The sequence below is a fragment of the Desmodus rotundus genome, chromosome 2, assembly GCF_022682495.2.
Source record: "Desmodus rotundus isolate HL8 chromosome 2, HLdesRot8A.1, whole genome shotgun sequence".
Lineage (NCBI taxonomy): Eukaryota > Metazoa > Chordata > Mammalia > Chiroptera > Phyllostomidae > Desmodus > Desmodus rotundus.
In genome coordinates, this window is record NC_071388.1 from 164,166,842 (window position 1) to 164,191,745 (window position 24,904).

At 38.1% G+C, this 24,904-nt stretch overlaps 1 protein-coding gene across 1 annotated transcript; it reads left to right on the top strand.

Moving 5' to 3' along the window:
* Positions 1 to 4,464: 4,464 nt before the first annotated feature.
* Positions 4,465 to 20,115, top strand: RBM45 (RNA binding motif protein 45). The gene is made up of 9 exons (XM_024561525.3): positions 4,465 to 4,873; positions 8,724 to 8,846; positions 10,163 to 10,289; positions 12,620 to 12,742; positions 13,518 to 13,697; positions 14,559 to 14,688; positions 14,858 to 14,942; positions 15,148 to 15,311; positions 19,915 to 20,115. The coding sequence occupies exons 1-9, from the start codon at positions 4,574 to 4,576 to the stop codon at positions 20,105 to 20,107; spliced, it is 1,425 nt and encodes a 474-aa protein (XP_024417293.1). The 5' UTR covers positions 4,465 to 4,573; the 3' UTR covers positions 20,108 to 20,115.
* The last annotated feature ends 4,789 nt before the right edge of the window (positions 20,116 to 24,904 follow it).

Here is a 24,904-nt window from a genome sequence, read left to right on the forward strand (position 1 = left end):
GGACTCTCTGAGCTTCTTGGACTTCCTGGAAGTCTATTTCCTTTGCCAGATTGAGGAAGTTCTCCTTCATCATATTTGCAAATAAGTTTTCCATTTCTTGCTCTTCCTCTTCTCCTTCTGGCACCCCTATGATTTGGATGTTGGAATGTTTAAAGATGTCCTAGAGGTTCCTAAGCCTCTCCTCATTTTTTTGAATTCTGTTTCTTCATTCTGTTCTGGTTGGATGCTTATTTCTTCCTTCTGGTCCAAGCCATTGATTTGAGTCCCAGTTTCCTTCCCTGTGGGTTCCCTGTACATTTTCCTTTATTTCATTTGTCATAGCCTTCACTTTTTCCTCTATTTTGTGACCAAACTCAACCATTTCTGTGAGCATCCTGATTACCAGTGTTGTGAACTCTGCATCTGATAGGTTAGCTATCTCTTCATCTCTTAGTTGTATTTTTTTCTGGAGCTTTGATCTGTTCTTTCCTTTGGGCCATATTTTTTTGTTTCCTCGAGCCTGTTACATAGTAAGGGGCAGAGCCTTAGGTATTTGCCAGGGCAGGGCAACCCATGTGGCTATGTTGTGGCCCTGTATGTGGGGGAGGGGTCTGAGAGGGAACAAAGCTGCCTGTTTGGTTCTTTGCCAGCTTTGAGTCACTTCCTCCACAACCCACAAGCAAATTAGGCCCTTCTGGTGCTGATTCCCAGGTGTGCAGGCTTGAGTACCTTCTAGGACCCTGAGGGTCTCTCCAACAAACTGTCCTGTGAGGCTGGGAGTTCCTCCCACAGCTACAACCCCCACAGGTTGTTTCAGTCAGAGGTTTGAGGCTTTATTTCCCCATGCTGGAACCCTGGGTTGCTCTGTCTGCCTCACTCCCCAGTCACTCCTCCTGATTTATCTGAATGCAAATGTGAGACCGTCCACTCTAACAGCCGCCTCCTGACCCACCCCAGTCCTCCAGCAGCCACCTTGCCACAAGTCCTGTCACCCCATCTTCCTGTGTCCACCCCTCCTACAGGTCTGGATGAATGTTTTCTCTTTAACTCCTTGGTTGTCGGACTTCCATACAGTTTGGTTTTCTGGCAGTTCTGGTTGTTTTTTGTTTTTAAATTTGTTGTTGTCCTTCTTTGGTTATGCGAGGAGGCAAAGTGTAACTACCTATGCCTCCATCTTGGCTGGAAGTCTTAATAATCATTCTTTCAAACCTCAGTATTTCATCTGTTTTAATTAACATGTAATTCATATTCAAATATTATTTTATATGATTTGAAACAAGACAACTGTCATTACTGAATGATGAAAATGTTCTAAAATTGATTGTGGTAATGGTTGCACAACTCTGAACATACTAAAAATATTTAATTGAACACTTTAAATGGGCAAATTGTTGATATATGAATTATATCTCAATAGGACTGTATTTACAATAAACTCATGCCAATGAAGAAAAATATAGTAATTTATAAGTACATTTCTTATTTTCCTTGAATAGGTACTATTTTACATGATTGGGTGGTAATGAAACTTTGCTTTCTTAGGATTTCCTAATACTTCTATTCCTGGTCTTGTTTTATGCAATCTTGAACACTTTCTTTAAGATAAAAAGGTAACTTCTTTGAATATCAGCCCAATATTTTCAGGATACCAATAAGTAATGTTTTGCAGAGCAGAATTGACCAGTAAGTAGTTAATTATATATATTTTCCACTAGATGGCACTGGTGTGCAAATAGTATTGCTAGAACCCTTACACTCCCTCACATCAATAAAGTTGCTACATTACCACATTGTTTTTATTTGCCTTGATTGGTCTGGATAAGATGAAAAGAAGTGGAAAGTTAAGATAAGATCCTTCCTTGACTTGCTAAACTTCAGGGTAAACAAAGCCCTCCTTTTACAAGTGTGTGATGAAATGCAAGGAAAAACTCACAATCTTGTGTTAAATTCAGGGTGAGAACTCAGAATCCCTGACTTTTAGTTGCCATCACAAATCATACAATATTTAGTGTTGGGGATTGGACACTACGGTCAAAGAGAGTGAGAAAACTAATCTCCATTGTGCCATTGTACATACAGCATCTCATTTGACCTCTAAAGCTATTAGCTCCATATATATTACCTCATACAATCTTTTCTTTTTTTTACTTTTTATTGTTTTCAATTACAGTTGTCTGCCTTTTCTCCCCATCCCTCCACCCCACCCCAGCCAAACCCACCTCCCTCCCCCACCTCCGCCCTCCCCCTTGATTTGGTCCATGTGTCCTTTATAGTAGTTCCTGTAATCCCTTCTTCCCACTGTCCCCTCCCCACTCCCCCCTGGTTATTATTAGATTGTTCTTAACTTCAATGTCTCTGGTTATATTTTGTTTGCTTTTTTCTTTTGTTGATTATGTTCCAGTTAAAGGTGAGATCATATGGTATTTGTCCCTTACCACCTGGTTTATTTCACTTCGCATATTGCTCTCCAGTTCCATCCATGCTGTTGCAAAAGGTATAAGCTCCTTCTTTCTCTCTGCTGCGTAGAATTCCATTGTGTAAATATACCATAGTTTTTGGATCCACTTGTTTGCTGATGGGCACTTAGGTTACTTGGCTATTGTAAATCGTGCTGCTATGAACATTGGGGTGCATAGGTTCTTTTGGATTGGTGTTTCAGGGTTCTTAGGGTATAATCCCAGCAGTGGAATTGCTGGGTCAAAGGGCAGTTCCACTTTTAGTTTTCTGAGGAAATTCCATACTGTTTTCCACAGTGGCCTCACCAGTCTGCATTCCCACCAACAGTGCACTAGGGTTCCCTTTTCTCCGCATCCTCTCCAACATTTGTTTGTGGATTTGTTTATGTTGGCCACTCTGACTGGTGTGAGATGGTACCTCACTGTGGTTTTAATTTGCATCTCTCTGATGGTTAGTGATGCTGAGCATCTTTTCATATGTCTCTGGGACCTCTGTATGTTTTCCTTGGAGAAGTGTCTGTTCAAGTCCTTTGCCCATTTTTTAATTGGGTTGTTTGTCTTCCTGGAGTGGATTTGTGTGAGTTCTTTATATATTTTGGAGATCGGGCCCTTGTCTGAGTTATCATTAGCAAATATGTTTTCCCATACTGTTGGTTCTCTTTTTATTTTAATGCTGTTTTCTTTAGCCATGCAGAAGCTTTTTATTTTGATGAGGTCCCATTTATTTATTTTTTCCTTTATGTCCCTTGCTTTAGGGGATGTGTCTGTGAGGATGTTGCTGCGTGGAATGTCTGAGATTTTCCTGCCAATGTTTTCCTCTAGGACTTTTATGGTGTTACGACTTATATTTAAGTCTACCTCATACAATCTTAACTATACAAACCTAACTTCTTAACTGAATGAGGGAAGCAGAGTGACCATTTTGTTTAATACTATATCACTTCGGTATAGCATAGTGCCCAACACACAGTAGGCATTCAAAAACATTAGTTTTACATGAGTGAATGAATTAATTAAGCTTGACAACTGCCCCATTTAATAGGTAATATTATTTCTACTTAGAGTTGAGGAAACTGAAGTTGGAAATAGGAAGTAAGTTGTCCAAGCTCACACGATTCAGTGGCAAAACTGTTGAACACAATCTGACATTACTTTGCATTACACATTTACATGTAAGATTTCTACAACAGAAGAAAAGCTCTTTGAGGGCAGCAATCACATCGTCCTTCCTGTTCCACATTGTACACCTACCTTCTTGCTCAGAGCCTGGCACATAGTTGATGCACACTAAATAGTATTTCTGTTTGAGTTCATAGCAATCCAAGTTTTAGCAGCCAGGACTTGAACATTCAAGGAGCTTGGCTCCTGAACCACTTTCTGTTTTATTCCTTTCACTTCATTCCAACACCAATGTTATATCCAGGCCTTATTTCTGAATTTCTGCTAGTTTTCTGAAGATCTCTCCTCAAAGCCCAATAACGAGAAGCCTTAGAAGTCAGAGAGCACTTCCTACTTTGCTTGCACCTTACACATTTCTCCTAGTTTCACATCTGAATGAGTAATCTACCCTTTCTGCCTTCAGACCCCCAGGGGTGCTTGTGGGAGTTGAGCTGATCAGCAGAAGGGGTTGGTTCCAGTTTTAGCTCTGTTACTTGTATCTCTATTACCATTGGCTATATTCCACGGGCCTCAACTTCCTCATCTCAATTTTCTCAACAAATGAAGCTGGAATTCCACCTTAATTCTGTCTTACGGTGGTCCTCTGTTGAACTTATGACCAAGATGGCAAGTTTTGGATAAGAATCCTTGGCCTCTGAGGGTGGGGTAAAGCCAGAGCTGGAAAAGCCTGTGCACAGAAGAGACTGTTCTGACCATAAGGTATGAGGATTGCACACCTGATGTTTGGGCCTCAGCTCCACAGGATTGAAGGCCTGGACTGAGTTAGGCTCCCCCGTGTCACCAGGGGGCGCTGCAGGCTGCTCCCCAGAAGCCGGGAGCCGGTAGGGCCGAAGGCGCCAGACTCTTCCGCCTTCCGGAAGCGGAGCGTCGGTCCTGCAACGGCTGTAGGTGTAGGACGGCGGAGGAACCGAGGAGGGCTGGCAGGGCCCCGGGCCTGGCTCCGCGTCTGGTGCAGCACCATGGACGAGGCAGGCAGCTGTACGAGCGGCGGAGGCTTCCGCCCGGGCGTGGACAGCCTGGACGAGCCGCCCAACAGCCGCATCTTCCTGGTGATCAGCAAGTACACGCCCGAGTCGGTACTGAGGGAGCGCTTCTCACCGTTCGGCGAGATCCAGGATATCTGGGTGGTGCGGGACAAGCACACGAAGGAATCCAAGGGCATCGCTTTCGTCAAGTTCGCGCGTAGCTCGCAGGCCTGTAGGGCCATGGAGGAGATGCATGGCCGGTGCCTCGGCCCCAACGACACCAAGCCTATCAAGGTGCGGGGTGCCTGGGTCGGGTACCCACGGGGACAGTATGGGGGGGGGCGGGGATGGGTGTCTTGGGTCCCCCCTCCTCCACAGCTTTGCCAGGATCAGGCAGTGGTAGTGTGTCTGGTAGTGTGTCTGGTAGTGTGTCGGGAGCAGACTAGGAAGCACCTGGCATTCTGGGGACGAGAGGAGGGGAGGGGGGTGGTGGGAACAGGTTTTCAGAACCTGCCGGTGAGCCTGCACCGAGGTGCAGGGTTTGGAGGGGGACTGAAGGGATAAAGGAATACCCGCCCCGGGCAGCCGGGCAGCAGCTGCGGCGACTCGGGTGCAGAGCGGCTGTGGCCAGGCCAGCCCCACCCCCACCTTCACTATTCTGGAACTTTGCGTTCCTCGCCCTGCTCTGGCGCTGGCCGGCTGGAGCACGTCTCTGACCCTCCTCTCCCGGAATAATCCCTCCGCGTCGCCCGGGTCTACCGTCAGAAACAGAGATCACGCTTTGCGCGGCGAGGTATGGGGTTTAACAACTTGATAAAAGTACATTAAGCTGTGGCCCTCTGGTGTTGGGCATTTTCCCACAACCTGACAAGTGCATGTGATACTTAAGTGCAGGTGTTTAAATTGCTACTGTTACATATTCATTACACCTTTATGATTTTAAATAATCCCTATTTATGAAGGTATTAATAGCATATGTTTTGTTACTCCTACTTTTCTTTGAAAGCGGACCAAAGTAAACTTCTATAAGAAGAACCAAGTCACTGTGATGGTAGTGTAGTTGTAATTAAATGCTTCTTTTGTATACTTAGTTCACCCTGGTGGTATTTATATCGTCTCTACTCTTGTCTGTACAATCAAGATAACTGACACATGGGAGAAAGGGTAATTTTGAGGCTTATATGACTTAATCTGTGCGCTTACCACAGTGCCTGGTACAAGGTAAACCCTCAAAATATCCTTAGATGTCATTACTGCTGTGAACTCAACTCGGCCTAATCCTGAGAATCTAGGAGTTGCTTAAACTCTCCCCTTCACCTTTGTTGCAGAGATAGTTGCTATATATGTAATTTTGGTGGAGCTTCCCATAAAATTCTCTTTTCCCTCAAATTTTTTTTCACTTTTTCCCATTTACTACAGAAAACTGAGAAGAGTATTATAAGTAATGGCTTATATAAATGAAAGACTCAGAGATATTTCAGTCTCTGCAGGTCTTTCCTTTGCCCCCATATGCAACAGAGGAGGAGCCTGGGACAACGCCGACAGCACAGTAGACATTCTTTTTCCTCCCACCTCTCCAACCCTTTGAAATAATGGTAACAGCTCACGAGCAAAAGTAACTGTAAGGCCACAGCATATACTAGATCGGGGGGTTTCACACTTGTTTTCTCCAGGGCCAGACAATAAATGATTTAGGCATTGTGAGCTACATACAGTCTCTGTCACATACTCTTTGTTTTAACGGCCCTTTAAAAATGTAAAAACCATTCTTAGGTCATAGGCTGTAGAAAAACTGAAAGCTATAGGTTGCTGGCTCCTGCACTAGGTGGATAATTTTCATCTGCCAATTAGGATTTTAGCAAAAAGGGTTTTTATACTTCTGAGAGTCACAAAATCACAGGCTGGAACCAAAAACATGGTCCACTTTTGAAACCCATAGACCCCCCCTTTACTTCATTATATTTATGCAAGAGAAGTAAACTTCCCAGCACTGAGAAATATGTCTTCCCTTTTAGCCACAGAAAAACTAAATTATTTCCAATGATAATCAGAGTTTAAAATCTGTTTTTCAAAGTTGTGCCCACTGATTTTCAGCCAGAGGGTTGTTTTCAGTGTCCAACTAGACAGTGAAAGTTCATTCTTCAGCAGCTGCAGCTTGAGCTTCTTCCACTGCGATGTAATTTTGGTGTTTTGTTTTGTTTTTCAGCATTCCCAGTTAAATTAATTCAGCATTAATTTTTCTCATGTACTTTGCTTTTGCAAAGTTCCAAAAGATCTATCTATAAAACAAATTAGAAAATTACAGCACCAGGCCTACAGCCAGAAAAGATTGTCCAAGTAAAAGTCATTTTGTCACCAGCTACATTATCTAGAGGAAAGGGGTAAACGTAGAGAATAGAAGAGAAAAATCTTAGGATTTAGCTGTGTAAAAATGTCTCTTAGTTAGAGCCCATAGTCTGCGAACATGAAGTCTTAGGGTAAATCATCCATTGGGTTACTAATTATTATGTATGTGGTCTATTTAGGTACTGTCTCCTTTGTCAGATATTTGAAACATTCTAGTCTGCTAAAATTTAGAAATTTGTGATCTGACAGCAGTTTCAATCTCAAAACTTACCTGGGATTTCTTCCCCACTCCCTGTCTTCCCATATACTTAAAGGTTCCCTATTGACTGTTCATTAGTGATTCATCCACTAGATTAACTTTACAGTGGGCCATTTCTGCATTATTCAGTGTGACTAATATTTCATGCATTGCTTGACATACAGTGAGCATAAAATGTAGATTTATTGAAACTGGCAGTAGACTGTACCTAGGAATATAGCTCTAGCTGTGTTTTATAAGCAAGGTTCTGCACTTCTATGACAGCCATTTTGCAAGCAAAGATAATAACCTTTTTCAATATTCCTAAAATTTCATGGCTTTATAAGTTTTGAGTTCTTTTATTTGCTGCCTCTTACCTACATTTCTGTAAGTCCAGGTTTTGTCATTCTTGAATGATATACAGCAAATAATGTCCACCCCCCTCCCTTTAAAGAAGAAATCCTCAAAAGCCCTTGTGTGCTAATTTATATTAATTTTATTACTTCAAGTTATAAGAAATAAAACTAACCATTAAAATTATGCTTATAGCTCTATAAACAAATCCACAATCCTACTTAGAGATTTTAACATTCCTCTAAAATAATATAAAGCCAAAACAACTTTACAAACTAATAAAAGCAATGCATAATTAAATGTCATCTAATGTTGCAGATGATAATGTATCAATAAAATTAAATTGCCAATAGTAGGAAAAGAGCCTCACGTTATTCTGTGCATTTTCTCGGTGACATACATCAGTTGCATCAGTCACCGAGATGATCCACAGTATGGTTATATTACCTCTTTTTAAAAACAATTAATAATAGAACAAAGTAAAAAAGTATGAATTAAACCCAACTATGTCAAATATCACATTAAACAAATGTACTAAACACTCCAAGTAAAAGGCAGAGATCATCAGGATTTGAAAAAGGATAAACTAAATGCTATTTACAGGAGACTATATAAAAATACATACAAAGTGGTTGAAAGTAAAAGAAACAGCCGGTGTGGTATCAGGCAAAATGGTCTTCAACAGGAATGTTAACACTTATTAAAAATACTAGTCAAAACGTATATAATCCCTATGTATTCAATAATAGCTTCAAAATGCATGAAGCATTATTAATAGAACTAAAAGAAGATAAATTCACAATCAGATTTTTATACACTCTTCGTAGTATCTGATAGAACAAATAGATGAAATTAGTGGATAGGTAACATTTTAATAACTATCAATCGACTATAAATTGATATTTATTGAATACTACCCAACAACTGCAGAGTACACATTCTTTTTCAGTGCGCTCACTATTGCTTTTGGCAAACCACAAGCTGAAAGTAAAAATATATTTGGAAAAAAAACAGTGCGGGGATTGGCATTAGCTCATATAAAAAGTCATTGTAATAAAGATTGCTTAAAAACATCTTTTATGTGACCCTATTACATTGCATTTAACCTAACATGAACCTCATACTAGTAATGAATTAAGTATATTTACGGGATAAGAAAACAACTGATTTTTTCATATTATTTTATGGGTTTTGTTTGTTTCTTAGGTTTTTATTGCCCAGTCCAGGTCATCTGGAAGTCACCGAGATGTTGAAGATGAAGAACTTACAAGAATCTTTGTTATGATACCAAAGTCCTACACAGAAGAAGATCTACGAGAAAAATTTAAGGTACTTAATGGTTTCTAATGAGCTAGCATCTGTGATAACTAATAATCCTAAATTGGTTGTACAGTTACTAAATCTGAAATGTTGTGTGAGTTTGATCATTAGATTGATGGTGGGGAATTAAATAACTTTTTAAGTTAATCTCTTTCCATCTGGTGTTTAAGTATTAAGCCTATAATAAATTAACTTTAACTTAAAGAATATATAAAAACTGGGAAATATTAATAGTAATATTCCCCCCCCGCCCGAGTTCACAGCAAGTGAACTATAAAGCATATAATAAGCAAGATTGAAAAACAAGTAGTAAAAAGTAATTTTCAAACCTCCTCTAGACTCCCCTATACTAGAAATGTATATTCCATACTTCCTCTAATAGTAAGAAGAAGTTTTTACCTTATGTATTTATAAGTTATCTTTTTCTGAGTGAACAGATAGGATATTTTTTATCTAAATAGTAATTAAGTTGCTAATTGGTTACAGAAGAATTTTATGAAATAAATAATAAATACTAAGAATTTATATCCCATATTTCTTCCAACATTTAAAAAATAAACATCACATATTTCTCACATAGACTACTAACTTTCTGAGCCAACCAATGTGTTTTAGAGATAATACTTTGGGAGTCTCTCCTTCAAAAGAATATACAACCATTTATGCATCTCTTAGAAGGTAGACAAATAATTACAGCTAGTGTTGATGAGTGTGTAGTATATCCCAGACCCTATACAAATACCTTACATGTATTAGTTCATTTGACCTTTCAGTTACTCCCGTGAAGTAGGCACAGCTATCAGCCCATTTAACAGATAAAGAGATAGGCACAGAAAGGGTAACTAAAGCATCCAGTTAATAAGTGGCAGATTTGAATCTAGAAGGTTCAGTTCCAAAGCCTCTGCTTGTAACCACTAATGAGCAAGACTTTGGAGCTCTTCAGACCATATACAAATGATTTCTCTAAGGTCCAGCTTCCTTGTCTGTGATTTAAGCACTGCGATGTATATATGCATGTATGTGTGCATATATAATATATTTTCTTGATGGCTTGTTGTAACAATAAGATACTATATGCAAAGCAAATACTCACTAAATATTTCCATTATTTTGGTTATGTTACTGTTTGTTTATATCACTATTATGGTTATTTTTCTAGTCCCTCATTAGTTTGTGACATTGTGATTCCATTATTAAAAGTGGCTGTAAATTCTGATTTCTTTTTGGCAAATAGGAAGTACAAATAATTTTTAAGTTCGTTCTGAAGTAATCTGTTCAGTTACTAATTTTGACTCCTCTAAGGTCATTTCTTTTAACTCTCCTAGGTGTACGGAGATATTGAGTATTGCAGCATTATTAAGAACAAGGTCACCGGAGAGAGTAAAGGTCTGGGCTATGTTCGATACTTAAAACCATCACAAGCTGCCCAAGCAATAGAAAACTGTGATCGAAGTAAGTATGCATTTGTTTAACATTATTAAACACTTTTTGAAAACTTCTAATTAGTTTCAGTAACTGAATCTAATACTGGTTGTGGCTAACAACCATACCAGCTAATTTAATTTTAGCAATGGCATTTAAATATATATAGGCCTCAGATGCAAATTATTTGGATGGATAATTAAGCTTTCATTGAGGCACCATCTTGGAAGAATTATGAGCAACTGTAATAATTTAGTAAGTATTGTTGCCATATTTTGGTTATTATTTCCATAGATTTTGGGGTTTTTACGTACATACTTTAGAATATTAAGTATTTAGAAATTGACCTATCCTTTCAGATTTTTAAAAATTCATTCTTTATATTTCAAAATCTCTTAATAAGTTTTCTTTAATATTTGCTCATATTTGGCCTAAACCCTAAATAGAATTTAGTTTACTAACAAATACATAGGTTAAAGGTAGGATTTATAAGGTTTGCTAACATAGGTAAGTAAATATACATTGTATTAATTTCAAACTAGAGTGACATTAATTAGATGTTCTGCTGTTGCTGGTATAATCATGGAGAATAAGCTAAAGAGAATTTTCCTTATTGTCACATTTCTATATATATTGACCTTTAGAAGTGAGGTCGACAGTAATTAAATTAGTGGATTTCAGGATATTATGAAAATCTACATATATTAAGAAGAATTATTGTTAACTAGTGAATTCTTAGATAACCCTAAGGTACACACCAAAATTTTCTCTTAGAGCCTTCTAAATTTCTCAGTCAACATTAATTGAGTACCTTTGGCATACTCATTCATAGGTGAAGGCATACAAAAGAATATAAAGCAGTCTTGCCATTTAAGAAATGTATAGCTATATTGTATAGCAAAGATCTAATAAGCAGAAAATAGTTAAAGAATAATATAATTTTTAAAAGGTTCTTTGAAAACAGAGTATGTCTTATTTGTGCTTCTGTCACCCCATGTAACTAGTACAGTCATTAAACCCTCAATAAAAATTTATTGGCCCTGGCTGGTGTGGCTCAGTGGCTTGAGTGCCAGCCTGCAAACTGAAAGGTCGCCAGTTCAATTCCCTGTTGGGGCACATGCCTGGGGTGCACACCGGGTTCCCAGTTGGGGATGTGTGAGAGGCAACCAACTGATGTTTCTCTTGCACATCAGTGTCTCTCTCCTTCTCTTTCTCTCTCCCTTCCCCTCTCTCCAAAAATAAATAAATCTTTTAAAAAATTTATTGAGAACTTATTTAAAGATACTGCTATTGATAGTAGCCTCAATAAAAATTTGCCAAAAGAAAAAAATATTCAAAAGTCTATCGGGTGAAAAACAAGTGCACTGAACGAACGTGGGAATGCATTGGAGGCAGGACTTACATCTGGTGTAGAGTAGGCAGGACAGAAGGTGAGAGCAGCAGCAGCAAAGGCACAGAGCTAGGTATAAACGTGTCTTTGCTCAGTACTGTGAAAGGCAGCAGTCTGAATAAAGCATAATATGCCTGCTGAGATATTACAGGACAGATAACTAGATACAATGGAACCATGTACGAGAGGTTATGAAGAGTTCAGGTTTGGTCCACATTTAGATTCCCTTGTGTATTGTTTTAAAAGGAGAAAAATAATAAAAACTATTTTAGTACAGGTGAGCTAACCACCGTATCAAGGATGGATTTCCAGGGAATGAATTCAGATGGGCTACTTTTATTCTTTTTGGAGACGCAGAATAACACATGAATGTTTTTCCTTGATATGTGCCCATGTGCACATATATGCATACACATTTCGTTTAAAGTTTCAGAGGGTTTATGGAACCTTCCCACCTTTTGAAACTAATTCTTGGACCCCCTATTTAAAATCCTGGATCCACAGGCAAAGAGACCAGTTGAAGAGTTCTTACAATTAATAGAAGAGAATCTAAATGAAAAACAGAGGTGGAGAAGTGAAAGTGACACATAACATAGTCTAAGTGTATTTCAAAGAATCTCGATGGCTGTTTGAATGTGAAGAAGCCATATAGAATTTTGATGTTGAGGCACCTGGGAGAATGACGATGTCATCTGTAGTTGGGGGAGATTAGAAAAAATAGCCTAGAATTGCTGCTCTTTCACGTTGACATTAACCCATAATTGGGGATTCTTACTGTTTCTTATTTGACCTTTTTTTTTTGTTTTATCTTTCAAAAAGCAGAGAAGTAGGTCTGGTGGAGATGGCCATTGTGTAGATTTTGTTTTATACAATTATATTTCTAAAGCTAAGTCAAGCACTAGCAATCAGGTATATTTGCAAGTATGTCAGATTTCCTATGAAGCTTGAAATTCATGGATTCTCTTTTCAGGTTTTAGGGCAATCTTGGCTGAACCCAAAAACAAAGCATCTGAATCCTCGGAACAAGATTATTATAATAATATGAGGCAGGAGACTTTAGGACATGAACCTAGAGTAAATATGTTTCCATTTGGTAAGTGGGCGACCTTTGCTTTATAGTGTAAGCAGTGTATAAAATATGAATTGAGTTTTTTAAAATACTCATTTATTAGCAGTCTATAAATGTCACTTGGTGAATAAAAGTCATACTGTAGAGTTCTTTCTAAGTTTGTCATGACTTCTTATGTCCTTTATACTTCACACTTATTTTGACTACTTCCAATTGCAGTTTTATATGGTTAGTTATGCTTTTTCTAAATATTAAACTATGTCACTGCCACTTTTTGGGGTGAGCTTCTACCTCTATGCAGCTGACCAAAAAAATGTGAAAGACATATACAGGTAACTTCTCAGTATTGAATCCTAAAGTTCTGTCCATAAGCTACAGTCGCTTTACAAGTGGAGCGAGAGAAAGGAGAGGAATGACAAAAGTAGAAGCTAGAGAAAGGGGGAAATGAATGATGATGAGAGTGAGGGCTGTGAATGTTACTTGGCACAGACGTTCTTTTAGGTGAAACACTTGCCAGATCTGGCAGTTTTGCATATTAAACATTTTCCTGTGAAGTTAGACTATACATTTCTGCTAATATTTCTCTGTTGAAACCTGGGGAATAGGGAAGGGTTGTCTGTTTTCTTGTCATTGGTCTCTTTCGATAGTGCTGATGACCAAGAGCATTCTACAAAATAGTGCCTTTGTTCAGTGCAATGGACCCAATGAAAGTTCATTCTGTTTTCTAGTACCTAAAATGTTAAATGAAGTCTTGAATGGATAGAAATCTAAAGATTTACTTTTTTCTCTGTTGTTCAAGAGCAACCATCTGAATTTTCAAATTTTGACAAGAATGACAACAGAGGCCAGGAAGCTATCTCCAAACGCCTGTCAGTTGTGTCCAGAGTGCCTTTCACCGAAGAGCAGCTTTTCAGCATTTTTGATATAGTACCAGGATTGGAGTATTGTGAAGTTCAACGAGATCCTTACTCAAATTATGGTAAAATAATGTCTGTGTTATTTTTAAGTATGTGTTTTGTTAAAGTGGCTTTTCTCCGATGACACTTTATATGTTAGATACTGTTTGTGTGACAATTTTCCTTGTTTATCCACGTTAAACTTTTAAATACAGTGATACCTTAATAAGCCCTTGGGAATAGATCTTCTTTATACTGAGTTATTTCTTTTTTTAAATACTTTTAACTCCCACACAGTAGAGCATTTTCTGTTTCCTGGTTATACAACAAAAATACCTCAGAATAGAGTGTGTGTGTCTTTCTCTCTCTCTCTCTCTCTCTGTCTCTCTCTCTCTGTCTCTCTCTCTCTGTCTCTGTCTCTGTCTCCTCTTGGTTAATGGTAGGCAAAGTTATAAAACCTGTAAAATTTCATCCTCATCCCTAAGTCTCTTTTTCTTAAACTTTATACCATGAAATAAAAACTCCTTTCCTTCATTTCAAGTACCTATTTCTTCCAACTTCTTAATAGAAGCAAGGCTCTAATATCAGCCATTTGAACCTTCAACTAATTAATTGATTAAATCTATTACTTAGTTTTAGCTTAATCTATCTTAGTAATTGTTAAGACTTTTGATTTTTAAAGGCTTTTTTTAAAGGGAGGTATTTACCTTAAACTATCGTGTTCATATTTTTACCAAAATCAGGCTTATAATTTGCTTCGTAGGAACACAGCTATTACACACATACATAAGAGAACTTTGTATTCTGACACATTTGAGTCTGTATTTACTGGCTGTATGATATTTGGGCATTTCTATATTATTTCATTTTTGTGGCAACAAAGGCTTTTAAGTATTCAATTTACTTTAATTTTAACTCCTGTATATTGTCTACCTTTGTTTTAGGTCATGGTGTGGTTCAGTATTTTAATGTAGCATCAGCTATTTATGCAAAATACAAGTTACATGGATTTCAGTACCCTCCTGGGAATCGGATAGGTGTTTCCTTCATTGATGATGGGAGTAATGCGACAGAGTAAGTACCACTCCAGGAGTGTCCGAGCCAAGCTTTAGGTGCACGTGATTATGACTTCAAGAATAAAAATAGAAAACAGTTGACCTCTCAGGTGAGGAGGCCACACAAAACAAGTTACTGTTAAGAGACTGTTTCTGGTTTTCTGTAAATTATCAGTTATTATCTCTAGTCTCCTTAGAAAAATGGCGACGCAGATGGTAGCTGCCCAGCTTGCATCAATGGTATGGAATAATCCAAGTCAGCAGCAATTTCTGGTAAGTAGGTAAGAATTTAACCTTCAAAACACATCCATGGGGTATAAACTAATTGTGGCCTTTGTTTATTACCTATGTAAGAAAATTTTCTGAGCTGTAGTGAAAGACCACGTAGGTGTCATGATACACATCTCTTCAGTTCTTGGCTTAAGATCCCTAAAGTGCAGTTTTTCTTTTTCTCATTTTGTTCCTAACCCTTCAACAGCAATTTGGAGGAAGTTCTGGATCACAGTTGCCTCAAATCCAGACAGATGTTGTGCTTCCACCATGCAAAAAAAAAGCCCCTCCTGAAACTCCTGTGAAAGAAAGACTTTTTATTGTGTTTAATCCTCATCCTTTACCTTTAGATGTTCTAGAGGATATATTCTGGTAAGATTTCAAATCCACAAAGTTACATTTTATAATGTAATTACATTATCTTATACCAGTAATTTAAGCACTCTCTTCATTTTGAAACTTCTTAAATCCAATACCTATCAGATAGAGATGATTTGTTCTGTGGTTTAAAAAAACTCTTTATTGATATCACCTTTTAAACTATATGATCATTTTCATCGTTATCACTCACACATCCTAAGTTTCCACACAGAATTAATTTCCTATTATTTTGTTTTGAAGGCATTAAAAACCCTTAGTATTGTTTTGAAAAGTTGCATGTATAGAATGGACAAATAATTTGTTTCTTGATAGAAGATACATTTGCATATACTTGTCTAAATTCTTTTCACGTGTCTTTTCCACTGTAGTTGTAATATAGATGAACAGAGTTTACTAAGCATCTTCTGTTTTGTCAGCGCTCTGTTGGATCCTTAAGGATTTTATAATTACTCATTGAATATACAATTACTTGATTGTGTGGAAGAATATATAATTGTAAAAAGAGGGAAGGCTCCTGTTTATTGTTTTTATTTTTTTAATTATATTTTATTGATTATGCTATTACAGTTGTCCCAATTTTTCCCCCTTTGCTTCCCTCTACCAAGCATCCCCTACTCCCTCAGGTGGTCCCCACCCACACTATTGTTTGTGTCCATAGGTCATGCATATAAGTTCTTTGACTACTCCATTACCTATACTGTACTGTACACCCCATGAATATTCTGTAACTACCTATTTGTACTGCTTAATTCCCTCACCACTTCACCCATTCCTGTATACACACCTCCCATCTGGCAACCATCAAAACGCTCTCTGTATCCATGATTCTGTCTCTGTCCTCCTTGTTTGCTTAGTTTGTTTTTTAGATTCAATTGTTGATAGGTATGTATTTATTGCCATTTTATTGTTCATAGTTTAATCATCTTAAATTAGTCCCTTTAACATTTCATATAATAATGGTTTGCTGATGATGAACTCCTTTAGTTTTTTCTTGTCTGCAAAGTAGTTCTTTATCTGTCCCTCTATCCTAAATGATAGCTTTGCTGGGTAGAGCAATCTTTTTTTTTTTTTTTAAAGAATTTATTGCCCTGGCTGGTGTGGCTCAGTGGATTGAGCATGGGCTGTGAACCAAAGGGTCACTGGTTTGATTCCCAGTCAGGGCACATGCCTGGTTTGCAGGCCAGGTCCCCAGTGAGGGCCACAAGAGAGGCAACCACACATTGATCTTTCCTTTCTTCTTTCCCCCTCCCTTCCCCTCTCTCTAAAAATAAATAAATAAAATCTTAAAAAAAAAAAAAAAGAACAAACCAGGACGTGGGCAGAGCATTCTTGGCTGTAGGTCCTTGCCTTTCATGACTTTGAATATTTCTTGCCAATCCCTTCTAGCCTACAAAGTTTCTTTTGAGAAATCAGCTGATAGTCTTATGGGAACTCCCCTGTAGGGAACTAACTGCTTTTCTCTTACTGCTTTTAAGATTCTCTCTTTATCTTTAACCTTTGGCTTTTTAATTATGATGTGTCTTGGTGTGCACCTCTTTATATCCATCGTGTTTTGGACTCTGCTTCCTGGATGCATGTCTTTTTCCTTCACCAAATTAGGGCAGTTTTCTTTCATTATTTTTTCAAATAGGTTTCCTATTTCTTGCTATTTCTCTTCTCCTTCCAGTACACCTATGATTTGAATGTTGGTACATTTGAAGTTGTCCCAGAGGCTGCTTAAGCTATGCTCATTTTTTGGATTCTTTTTTCTTCTTGTTCTGATTGGTTGTTTTTAGCTTCCTTATGTTCCAAATTATTGACTTGATTTTCAGCTTCATCTACTCTACTGTTGTTTCCCTGTAAATTATTCTTTATTTTAATTAGTGTATGCTTTGTTTCCGACTGGATCTTTTTTTATGCTGCTGAGGTCCTCACTGAGTTCCTTGAGCATCGTTATAACCAGTGTTTTGAGCTCTGCATCTGATAGTTTGCTTGTCTCCATTTTGTTTAGTGCTTTTTCTGGAGTTTTTTTCTGTCCTTTCATTTGGGCCATGTTTCTTTGTCTCCATATTTTTGCAACCTCCCTGTGTCTGTTTCTATGTATTAGATAGAGCTGCTATGACCCTCTGTCTTGATAGCATGACCTAAAGTAGTAGGTGTCCAGTAGGGTCCAGTGCACAGCCTCCTCTAAGCCAGATTCTTGAGGTGCACCCTTCATGTAGGCTGAGTACACCATCCTCTTGTAGATAAGCCTGATTTGCTGTTGGCAGGTCAATGGGAAGGATTTACCCAGGCCAGTCAAGTGCAAGGACTAGCTATGACCGCTGACCACCAACCTCCACCCTCCATGGAAGATCAGCTATGCAAGGACAGGGTGGTGGTGCTCCAATGTAGTCTGTAGCTGTCCACTGAGAGTGCTGGTCCTGTGTTTCCCAGGTGTTATAGGCCAAGGTGAGCCCCCACTTCTGTTCTTCCCTGGGGCCACCCCTCCTCAGCTGTAAAGCAATCTGAGATGTCTCCTACTTGTCCTGGGCTTGGAGATTCCCAGGGGAAGTCAAGCTGTGAATCTAGGCTCGCTGCTGCTAACCAGGCCTGGGACCACTTAGCAAGAGGTAGAGCGGCTACAGGCTCACTGAGGCCAGCTGTGGCTTGCTTGATAGGCTTTAGGAAATTGTGAAACGTGAGTCAAGACCAGCCATTCATAAGGAAAAGCCCCCATTAATAGCTTGGGTGGGCCCACAAGTTGGGTGGAACAGAATCACTCCAGGATATCTCCAGGGTAGGGAAAATAGTATTAGCCAAATTGGTGGAATCTCAGATATGGCACCCACCTGCCGTCTCTGTGGTTCTGTGGGAGGAGGGCCAGAAGAGGGACAGTGGCCTCTGCTTGCCTTTCTGTCTGAGAGAAAGCTGTTATCCAGCTCCCACCTTGATGCCAGTCACTTTAGTTCCTCCCTGCATGCCGCTGGTGCCTTTCAGGCTGCTACCCCTGTGCTGGAGCTCAGAAGGACTGCGCCTGAGTAAAGCATGCGTGGCTGCTTTAAGGGGAACTGCTTGGGACTCCCAGAAGTTTCTTTCACTGACTCAGACTCTGCTAGTTTTTTCAGCCAGAAGTTATGGAGACAATCTTCCTGGCATTGGATCCCTTGGCTGGGGGTCTGGGTGCAGGGCTGGAACTCCTTGCTGCTGAGATATCCCTTCTGAATTTTTATTCACCACACGTGGATGTGGGACCAGCCCATTCCCCATGTCTGCCCCTCCTACCAATCTGGATGGATCTGGGTTTTTTTAATTCTGTAGTTGTCAGAGTTCCATTCAACTTGATTTCTGATGGTTCTGAGTGATGGTTCTGCATTTCAGTTGTAATTTTGATACGGTTGTTTAAGACACGAGCTGTGTTTACCTATGCTGCCATCTTGTCCATAAGTCCTGTTCGGTTTTTATTATAACTCCTTGTATAACTTTTCCTTTTTCCCATTTGCCTTACAACATTGTTAGTGAATTGAAAAGATAGATGTGAATCTTATTAAGGAGCTGCACAAGTTCCGGCTGGTATGGCTTAGTGGTTTGGGCATCGTCTCACAAACTGAAAGGTCACTGGTTCAAATCCCAGGCAGGGCACATGCCTGGGTAGCCCAGTTGGATGTGTGCAAGGGGCTGCTGATCAATGTTTTTCTCCCTCTCTCTCTCATTTTCTTTCCCTCTCTCTAAAAATAAAGAAATAAAAAAATAAAGAAAATTAAAAAGGTGCTCAAAATATCAGGTATGTGGTTCAAGTGTTTTGACTTTTATTTAACTGATTGATTTAGCTTATTTCTTGCACCTGTCTTCTGTTCCAGGTAGACACTGTGCTAAATGATAGAGACATTATGTAAACAAAACATTCTATGATAAACAAGACATAATAGTTGTTGTCTTCTTAGAGATAACCTTATTTAGGAGACAGAGAGGTAAATAGGAAATTACAGCCTTATGAGATTAGGGCCGTGAAAGGAATGGACAGGCTATGAAGCATATAAGAGGGGGCGGCTACCTTGGAAGACTCCTTCAAAGAAGCAAGGTATCATGGAGACCTGTGGGATAAAAATATTTTAACCTGAGGAGAAAGTGGAGAGGGTGTGGTGGTTATTCCTGCTAGAGAGAATGTGAAAGGAGGTCATTAGAATATAGAATTTGAGACTGTGAAGGAAGATAAAGCTGGAGAAAACAGGGCCCCATCCAGAAAGGCTTACAGGGTTTCTTAGAGAGTTTTTCTTAACCTGGAAGCAATGAGCTGCTGAAGGGATTTTTAGGGAGGAAATGATATTTGTGTTTTAGAAAGATCACTCAGAAGACAGGGTGGGGAATGGATTGAAGAGGGACACGCCCAAGGGTCAGGGAAGCTAGTGAAGATGATATACTCTAAGGAAAAGATAATGATGGTCTTCAAGAGGAAAGAAACCTGAGAGAGAATGAAGAGAAACTGACTGAGAAGCAGATGTTTAAGAAGATTGAATGGGAGGTAGGAAATGGGGAGACGGGTGAAAAAGGAGTTCAGAATGGACCCCAACTTTAAGACCCGAGCAGCAATATTTATTAACGTCAGTTGATTTTTTTTTTTTTAACTTTGTTTCAGTCGTTTCGGTAACCTGATTGAAGTTTACCTTGTGTCAGGAAAAAATGTGGGGTACGCCAAGTACGCAGATAGACTGAGTGCTAATGATGCAATTAATACTTTGCACGGGAAGATCCTGAATGGAGTCAGACTGAAAGTTATGCTGGCAGATTCCCCAAGAGAAGAATCTAACAAGCGACAGAGAACTTACTGATTCTTGAGGTAAGTCCTTTTTAATCTGAATTATAAAACACATTGACTAAATAGTATAGCCAGAAGAATATGTATAATATAAGTGCTTTAATTAGGAGTTAGTTTCTTTCTAGCGAGTCAGAAGTTGTCCATTAAAAGCACTGTGACTTAGAACTTGATTGATAAAACCACAGTTTAGGTTAATTTTACAAAATACTTTTTAAACTTAAACTTTTGAAACTTAAAATGGTTTTGATGTTTAGTAGAAGGATGTTTTTGCCCTTCTATAAAGTAAAATCAGATCTCAATTTGGGAGATTAATTACTTTTTGGTTTGTGAATGTCTTAGATATAAGAATTGGACTTTTCACTATATGCTTTAATAAACTTAAAGTTGAAATACTTTTAGAAATGTTTAACTTGAAGACTTAATGCCTTGAGTTATGAATTGAGGTAATTTATAACAGTCTTTATAAAGAATGTTTTGACTTCTCACTCATAAAATGCCTTAGACTCAATATCGAATAATAGACCTTTGAATTTAAAAGTTGGTGTTCTTCTGGACTTATATTCGTGAGTTGTGCTTTAAAACTACACATTCAGAAAATATTCTCATGTGCATATGTGCATTAAAAAAGCTAACTCTGACAATTTACCAGCATCTCTTGTTTATTATAAATAATCATATATGCAGCCATATAAATTCCTTTTCTTTTATTAGTTTTTAAAAATCAAACTTAAGATTCTTTTTCCATGACAGTTCATATCTTCATGGTTTGGGGAAACATTGTTACAAATTTAGTAATGTTCAATTCTTTCGCATTTTTATTCTATAAATAAATTCTGAGTTTCAGGGGAAGCTGAGTATTTCCCTTTTCCCACACAGACCAACTGCCCAAGTCCACTGCTGGTCAAGTGGTAGCAGCTGGCAAGCGCTTGAGATTCAGTTTGAAGTTACTGGCTTGCGTGCAGTTTTCTTTTCACTTCAGGTTTCCTTTCGGATCAGTTATGAGAACTAGCATGTATCAGAATGAATTGTCTCAAGACTCACTGCTGATAACCCTTCCTGTAGTAGGAGCAAGTTACTTCATTAGTTACACCTTCCTAAAAGGCAGTTGGCAGTGGGAAGTGTCCATTGGGCCCTCTGTTAGTAATACTAACTTAGAAATGTTATCAAAATTTTTTAAATTACAAAACCACTCCCATTGTTCCATACAGTGTAGAAATATTAAATTGCCAGTGAAAAAGAATCAGCAAGTCTTTCTTATAACAAAGTGGTTTTTTGTGTTTACAAATAAAATGTCAAGAACTGAATTTTGTTTAGACAAGCTGTCTTCTAAAATAGCACGAAAAATATGTTTATTCATGTCTGAATATTTTAACGTATAGGTAACAATCCTTTTATTCAAAGAATATGGTTGTCAGAAACTTCTGAGTGTCAAAAAATACATAAATTAATCTTGTGGTTAAGCCTTTCCCATTGATTATTTATATAGCATGGAGAATATTGAATGAAATCAGAAGGTCTGGGTTCAGATTCCAGCTCTGGTACAACTATGATTGGGCTGATCTCTTCACCTTCCTGAGGCTGACTTTTTTTTTTGTGGAGTTATTGAGACAAAATGAGTCAGCAAAATTCCTTATAAAATGTTTAAAAATGTTTTTCAAGTGTGGGCCAAACTGATGCATTGGTGACCGAAGTGAAACCTTTGAGATGTCATCTCTAAATGATCAAAAACTAAAAGTTCAGTGATGCAAAGCTACCTTGTAGTTGGCTGGTGCTCTGAGAACAAAACTTTGTGGCGCCGCCTGTTCCCGTCACAGCGATGTGCATCCACCAGTCCCTGCCTTAGAGGAAGTGCCTGGCTTCAGGACGACTGGTCACAAAGTGTACATCTGTCACTGTCTTCCTTAGTGAACTGTTTAGTGTAGGGCAAAGAAAAGGGGGGTTAGATCAGTGAAATTCAAGAGCGCACAACACTGCTCGTGAAGCCTAGTTCCTTTTGTCTGTGAGGACTGGGCCTAGCTTAAAGTGAGCCACACCCAGGAAATAGGAGAAGAAGCTGGTCTAAGAATGTGACTTTTAAAGTAGTTGAATGCTATTTTTAGACGAGGCTGATGTACAAAATATGTTATTTCTATTTGAGGAAAATAACAATTTTAGTATGTGAGAGCATTCTGATTCTATATTAATTTACAGCATTTCCCCCCAGAAATTCAGTATGTGCTTGCATCATCCTTCCAGGTAAGTTTGGTTTTGCTTATTCGGGGGCATCTCTGACTAAGTAAGCAGATAACATTGGTTATATTGAAATAAGGAACAATTCCTAACATTGTAGGAATACTATATACAACAGCTATTTCCTTTCAGGTGATGATTTTCATACTTGTGTTGTGCTCTTTCTACAGAACAAAGACTAAATAATGACATAATCCTCAGCTGACTGACTGAAAATGTGACTGGACGCACTCCCTGTGGACAGTTGACAGCTTTTTTTTCATATATCCGATAGTCTGTGCACAACATTGTTTGTCTGGGGAGCAGGGATTGTTGACATGTATTTTTGATCCACACATTAATGCTAAAATTAATATAGTAGTTGTTTCTTAGAGCAATATGTTGTTATGTGTAGCAGAAATAAAGTTTTCTTTGTTTAACTAAATCATGCCTTATTTATGTGCAAGGTGAGAATGAAAAATTTAACAGATAGTGTTTAGAATCTGACTGAATGACGTATTTCATTGATTCTGAGATGCGCATTTTTCCACTTATGAAATTGGAAACATCTTGATTATCGATTGTGTACCAAGTGTGATTGACAGCCTTTTTTTGTTGCGTAGTGGAACATAAAGATGCTTCTTTCAATCAGTTGCATCTTTGATTCAATAAAATATGGTAATTGTTACTCAGTCTACACATGAAAATTGGCTACTTACACTTACTCTAAGGCAAGAGTCAAGCACATATAATTAGAAGTATTTTTATACCGTATTTTTATAGTTAAACCAAAATTTGTTGGTAATTTTATAAAGATGTTTTAAGACTATAGAGCAACAGTGTTAAAGAAAAAATTAAACTGTTGATGATAAGGGTTTTTTTGAAAGTAAGTTTAACTGTTCCTGGCTTTTGAGAGGACACTTTCCCTTTATAAATACAGAAATGTAATAGCCACTTAAAAATATGACATGTAAGCACTTTTTGGAACAGATTATGACAGGAAAAATCGTCACTTCAGAAAATAAAAATTGGGAACCTCCTCTGCTTATATTTTGAAAATGAAAGAAAAATTTTTTTAGCAGTTCCTACAGTGAATTCTGTGTATCAGAAAAGTTGTATCTAACTCAAGAACTCGGCCCCTTTAAAAAAAGACATTATAAATGGTATGCAGTTTTTAAATCATCACTTAATTACCTCCTCATTATGCTTCTAACATCCTTAATTAAACTAAACCTAGTCAGAGATTAAACTCACTGAACATAATAGTGTTTCATACTTGGGCCTCTCTCTATTGAAAAATTAAAATTCTCCTTTTGAATCAGTAATTTTGGTACATTTAGATAAGAAAATGTTGTCTTATCTTCCCAGGCAAGACTTACTGTGTAAGAATTGAACTAAGTATCTTTCTGTGAGCCAAAGGCATATTTTTAAAAAGAAAGCAAATGCTGGCTTTATAAATGAAAAGCCTAAGCGAGAAGAGTTGAGGATGAGTTGCCGGCAGATAGATTTACTCACCCGAAACTCGTTTGCTGCACACACAGTCCATTCTTACATATTGGGATTAAATTGCGTCCTACGGGTTTTCTGGCTCTACCACTCAAGTGATGCTTGAATTTCCACTGCCTGTCCCCCCCAAATATTCCTATCAGGTGGTTAATCTACACAGTGTAAAAGTAGGGAGCTCCCTGACTCCTGCCTGAGACCACTACATCTTTGATTAATCCTCAAAATTGACATAAAATATGATTCCCTGTAATTTTTGCCTCTTAGTCTTTAAGTTTTTCACTGAGCCATGTAGAGAAGTTGAATCTTTCTCTTGAGAGCTATCATGTTCCCTTCCACCCTCCAAATTTGCTGTTCATCTTAATCCCAGTTTCCCCATCCTGCACTGAAGATCAGATAGCCAGTCACAGCAAACAGTTTCGGTTTCTGTCACGGGCCTCACCTAGGTTTATTTCCGTAAGTCCTTCATATAAATGCTTAAAAGAGTTGTATGTCATCAGCTAAATGTTTTCTTCTCCAATGCAATTTGGACATAAGAACATAAAACATAAATATTTAGATACTCTGTATGTGTCAGTTACTAAAATGCTAACGTAGCAGGGTTTTTATGAAGTATGTCTTCAATTTAGAAAGAAAGCTAAACAAGACAAGTTAATTTCTCTTTTAAATAAGTTGTTCAAATAATAAATAACATTTTAAATAAGTCCTCTTCAAAACTCTCCTGTAAGTTCATTAAGTTGGGTCTTTTATGGTAGTTCACAGATGCTGGAGGCAGCCATCAAATTTGCTGCTTCTAGAACAGCGTGTCCCAGACTGTGTTCCTTGAAATAAATACTAGTGACAGGAGAAAAGTCAATAAATAAGTCTTCTTTAGGAAAGAAGGTTTCATAGTCAAGTATATTTAGAAAATGTTCAGTTATTTTTAGTTCCACAAGTTTTTGACCATGAAACTTCTTAGAGCCTTTCATACGCTATTGAACACCATCACTGTTATCTCCAAAAAAGAGCCATTGTTCACACTTCCATAGTTTGCTTTATGCACTGTGCACTGTATTTTCAGGGGTACACTATCAGTAAGGCACTGGTATTCCAAAAAATG

Bases quoted from the DNA above. Each gene is read 5' to 3' on its own strand.
- RBM45 (XM_024561525.3), top strand. From the start codon at position 4,574: ATGGACGAGGCAGGCAGCTGTACGAGCGGCGGAGGCTTCCGCCCGGGC. The intron at 10,290-12,619 runs GTAAGTATGCAT...TTCTCTTTTCAG, and splicing joins AATAGAAAACTGTGATCGAA to GTTTTAGGGCAATCTTGGCT. The intron at 14,689-14,857 runs GTAAGTACCACT...TATTATCTCTAG, and splicing joins GATGGGAGTAATGCGACAGA to TCTCCTTAGAAAAATGGCGA.